Genomic DNA, 5,371 nt, shown 5'->3' with positions numbered 1-5,371 from the left:
AAGTTTTGAATTATATTTGACATTTTCTCCCAATGAGAGCAATCAATTATTTGCACATGTAGGTGATTGCCATGACTTGAATTTTACGTTCAGTTTTATCGCCCCAAATTTCACGTGCACAAATTAATTACTCTCACAAATGGACATTTCCTCTTTCCATGCCTGCTTGGTGTAATTTATTTCCTCTGTTATAGCTAAACTATCTACACTCTTTGAAGAAGAGGTAGCTGTGCTTCGTGAAGGTTTACCCTGGTGTGTAAAATCTCTCTCAGACAAGGTGACTTTTATCAATATATTGCCTATATTTACCCCCAACAAATGAAACGCTAATTAGCTGGTGATGTGGTTTTCATAAAGAACTCCACATGCCATGATGATCTGGCCAAGACTACCGAATCGAGGCAAAGGTAAGAATCTCTTAACTATAATGTTAGCTAAATGTAGTAATGAATAATTGGCTACGTTTCTTTAAATTGACAATTCTGTGAAGTGTCTGGGGCAAGTTTTAAATTGATACAATACCTGTTAGCAAAGATGTCGGCTACAGATGTCTTGCATTTTGTCTACATTGAAGCTAATTATCATTTTAAAATGAGCGTAAATAGAGCCGAATATGTTGCTAAAAGCCACCTTGTCCGTGAGAGATTTACATGGTTATAAAAATGTTACACCAGGGTAAACCCACATGAAACACAGCCCTTATTTTATGTGTTTCTAAAATCGCCTATGTGGGGAAAAACGATTGGAATCATATCCCTGTTTGACCTAGGTTTTCTGGGTATTGACCCCCCCACTGTGTGGCTCTGTGGAAATATGGCCTTGTGGGAACCCTAACCCTACAAAGGGTGTGTATCAATTTAACCTTGTTTGGCAATTATTTCTCACTGATATGAAAGGTCCTTATGCTTCCAAAACCAGGCTCTCAACAAACTCAGTGTCAGGACTCTTAAGAAAACCCCATGGACAAGATGCCTTCATCCAATGACTTCTGTGTAATGGAGAGTCATCATCAAGGGCTAGGAAGAGGGGAACCCAAGTCTTGGAAGGTTGGGATCTCACAGGGTTAGAATGGAAACTGAAATGCCCAAGGTAAAAATAACACCCAAATGACCAAAACATACCCATTCATGATTTCATCAAGTTTATACATATGTAAAAATGCCATCTTATGTACATTCGTATAAATTGTGTTCTGAAATTGTGAGATACAATAGCATAGCAAAAACATTAGCATTAACACCAGAAATGATTCACAACAAGGAATCAGCCTATTTATTGCACATCGGTCAGATATTCCTGCTTTGTCCAAATGGCTCAGTGCATCTATAACAAGACTGAAGAGGCCAAAGTTAGACTGCCTCTATGATAACCACTGTATTATTATTATCCCACGCCATCAGTTAGGCCATCAGTCAGAGAGAGGGAAGTCAGCTAATAGACTAACAATCTATCCATCATCATGATTGTTAATACATTTTGAATCAAGGCCTTGCTATATATATTCCACTTCAGTTGGCACKTCAGTCGAACCCTATACATTAAAACATGGACATTTCCATCCATCCATATAGAACATGGTTTATTCCATAAGTTACTCAAAGACTACATTTAAATGATTAAGATAACAAGGAAAATACTAGTTKATGTCACTTGGTAAACAATACATTTGTAGATGAGACAATATGCYAGAATGAGAATGGTTCTGGAGGGAGGAGGTGGGTCATCCATGTAGATACAGTATATTGGTGTATGAGTTCAGCAGGGATCAATTCTAACACTGCTACATTACTCTTCAGTYTTGTATGCAGTTCATTACATACAGCCTATGTAAGCGGTCAAATAATGCTGTCAATTATAACAATATCAGCCTCAATTTAAAGTAAAAGTTCATATTTGTGCATTCTCAGCAACCAATGGTGCAGCTGWTCATAATGGAAGTCACAGGAGGGAAAAGAGCCTGAGTCTAAAGTACTGTACACTACATCAAGTACAGTCAAAGTCACTATAACGGAGTGAAGTGTGCATCCGTCGTCAGGAAATGTGCTCCGTCAGAAGACCACCATTTGTACAACAGTGCACCCTTTGTAATTGGAAGTATTAAGCGTAAACCACTAGAAGGAAAACCTGAAAAAGTCCTCCCTCCAAAACCTAGTCCCTCTACGGCCATTAGACCTTGCATTGTTCCAGAGTTAGTAATGTGAGACAATACCTCCTCTTACACCGAGCATGCTCACACTCAATCACGCCCCTCCATCCTCCAGGTGGCTCTGATTGGCTAATCTAGTGAGCAGGCTACCTGGGGCTTGACCCTGTTCTCGGGGAGCAAACCAACCAAGCCTARACCTCCAGGGTTAAAGTTTCTGCATCCTGAAGAGGGTTCTCCTCTCCCTCCACACCGTCCTCCTCTGTCAGTGTATCCCAGATGGTCTGAGTCTGAGAGCTCTCTTCCTCCTCTGGTAGTGTCCCTCTCAGGCCACCAGTTGGGATCTCGTCTCCTCTTCTCAGGCCACCAGCTGGGGTCTCGTCTCCTCTTCTCAGGCCACCAGCTGGGGTCTCGTCTCCTCCTCTCAGGCCACCAGCTGGGATCTCGTCTCCTCCTCTCAGGCCACCAGCTGGGGTCTCGTCTCCTCCTCTCAGGCCACCAGCTGGGGTCTCGTCTCCTCCTCTCAGGCCACCAGCTGGGGTCTCGTCTCCTCCTCTCAGACCACCAGCTGGGGTCTCGTCTCCTCCTCTCAGGCCACCAGCTGGGGTCTCGTCTCCTCCTCTCAGACCACCTCATCTGACTCCAGGTTGTATTCTTCATACAGGGCATCCAGGATGGCCAGTTGGTTCTCCATGGCAGGCAGGTAGACCCCCAGGTCCCGGTGCATGCCTGTGTTGAATCCTTCTTTCAGTTCATCCCCCTCTCTGGACACCAGAGCCGCCGCAAAGCTGCTGTATGATGGCGCTGCTCGGAGGGCCAGCTGGGAACGGAGAGATGAAATGTCAATAAGTCTCACACACGAACACACCAAGGTTATTATAGGTTTGTACTTACACTACTGTTCAAAAGTTTGGGGTCACTTAGAAATGTCCCTGTTTTTGAAAGAAAAAGCACTTTTTTGTCCATTAAAATAACATTGTTTATGTTGTAAATGACTGTTGTAGCTGGAAACGGCAGACTTTAATGGAATATCTACATAGGCCCAGTATCAGCAACCATCACTCCTGTGTTCCAACGGCACGTTGTTAGCTAATCCAAGTTCATAATTTTAAAAGGCTAATTGACCATTAGAAAATCCTTTTGCAATTATGTTAGCACAGCTGAAAACTGTTCTGATTAAAGAAGCAATAAAACTGGCCTTCTTTAGATTAGTTGAGTATCTGGAGCATCAGCATTTGTGGGTTTGATTACAGGCTCAAAACAATGTSCTTTTCTGGAATTTTGTTTTAGATTCTGTCTCTCACAGTTGAAGTYTACCTATGATWACAAMTACAGACATCTACATGCTTTGTAAGTAGGAAAACATGCAAAATCGGCAGTGTATCAAATACTTGTTCTCCCCACTGTATACTGTACAAAAATAAACYCAACATGAAATAATTGCAATGATTTTACTGAGTTAGTTATATAAGGAAAATCAGTCAATTMAAATAAATTGCTCATCTTGCTGAGTCYTGAAAAAGAGATTYAATCTCAATGAGCCCGGTTAAATAAAAAATTCATTAGGCCCTTATCTATGGATTTCATGTGACTTGGGCAGGGGCGCAACCATGGGAGGGCATAGGCCCAGCCACTTGGGAGCCAGGCAAACCCACTGGGGAGTGGCTGGTTTCAGACAATRCCACAGGTGAAGAAGCCGGATGTGGACTTCCTGGGCTGGTGTGGTTATACGTGGTCTGCGATTGTGAGGCCGGTTGGACGTACGGCCAAATTCTCTAAAATGATGGAGGGGGCTTATGGTGAGAAATTAAGATTAAATGCTCTGGTGAACATTCCTGCAGTCAGCATGCCAATTGCACACTCCTCCGCTTGAGACATCTGTGGCATTGTGTTTGACAAAACTGCACATTTTAGTGGCCTTTTATTGTCCCCAGCACAAGTGCCCTTGTGTAATGATCATCTTGTTTAATACGCTTCTTGATATGCCACATCTGTCAGGTGGATGGATTATCTTGGCAAGGGAAAAATGCTCACTATCAGGGATGTAAACAAATTTGTGCACAAAATGTCAGCGAAATAAGCGTTTGTGCCTATGAAAAATTTCTGGAAACTTTTATTTCAGCTCATGAAACAAAACTTTACCTGTTGCATTTATATTTTTGTTCAGTATAATATTATTTCAGTTTGTGTGTGATATAGGGGTTATATACATTATAAAGAAAACCTTTTATAAACAATGGCAACACTGCCATGTTGATCTGAGCCTGTTAGAGAAACTACATTAGTGTCCGACTTTCGCTGTCGCAAATGCCAACTATTTTCCAACTATAACTGCTTCCTTAAAAAAAAGAGCTTGAAGACTGATTATCAAGTATTACTCACAGCAAATACACCTGTACAACCCATCCATGATACTGCCGCAGACTCCGTCCATAAGCATTACCTGAATGGACGAGGGAGGGAGTGTGTTAGGAATACAGAGGACATTATGTAATACACTATATGACATCAAACCAAAAGAGGACTATCACCTAACCATTGTGTGTGTGTGTGTACCACGGTGTTGCGATGCTAACTCACCCAGCGCTCCGGGGATATCCCTTTCCCCAGAGTTGACCAGGGACAGGAACTCCTTGAGGAACTTGAGTCCTCGTTTGAGCCACAGCAGGGCCTCGTGGCTGAGTTGCGGACGCGGGCCACACCGGTCTGCACCTCGTGGACCACTATGGTCTGCAGTGGGGGGAAGCTGCCCGGGTCCGACGACAGCTTCTGGTGGATCTTCTACAGACAGCCACACAGAGAGACAGAAGGACTTGTCGTCATAAAGACAATGTCTGCCGACCAAATGGCACCCTAATTCCCTTTATAGTGCGCTATTGTGTGCCCTGGTCAAAAGTAGTGCACTACATAGGGAATAGGGCGCCGTTTGTTACGCAGCCCCAGCAGTTCTTATAGGTTTCTAAATCTGGTTGGTCGTGTCGTGTTGCCACTTACCAGGTTTACTTGTTCCATGACAACACTGGGAACCATAGCTTGTTATTTCTTGGTGGCGGTAGAGTAAAATACTTCTGTTAAAGCTCAGCTAGTGAAATGTTCCAGTGCTTTACACACAGCACTGCCTAATGACATATCACTTTCCCCTTCCAGCACAGCAACTGTTAGAACAGTTGTATGAAGAATACAACCTGTTTAGAGTGTATTCTGCCCAACTGAAGAGCTCAAGGGCCG

At 43.2% G+C, this 5,371-nt stretch overlaps 1 protein-coding gene across 1 annotated transcript in view; it reads right to left on the bottom strand.

Moving 5' to 3' along the window:
* Positions 1 to 1,128: 1,128 nt before the first annotated feature.
* Positions 1,129 to 5,371, bottom strand: part of plekha8 (pleckstrin homology domain containing, family A (phosphoinositide binding specific) member 8) — a 29,762-nt gene continuing 25,519 nt past the window's right edge. The window contains 1 exon segment of the mRNA XM_070440541.1: positions 1,129 to 2,963. Coding sequence (XP_070296642.1) covers positions 2,766 to 2,963 — 198 coding nt within the window. The 3' untranslated portion in view covers positions 1,129 to 2,765.

This window comes from Salvelinus sp. IW2-2015, unplaced genomic scaffold (genome assembly GCF_002910315.2).
Source record: "Salvelinus sp. IW2-2015 unplaced genomic scaffold, ASM291031v2 Un_scaffold2638, whole genome shotgun sequence".
Taxonomy (NCBI): Eukaryota; Metazoa; Chordata; class Actinopteri; order Salmoniformes; family Salmonidae; genus Salvelinus; species Salvelinus sp. IW2-2015.
This window is presented reverse-complemented; position numbering and strand designations above follow the sequence as displayed.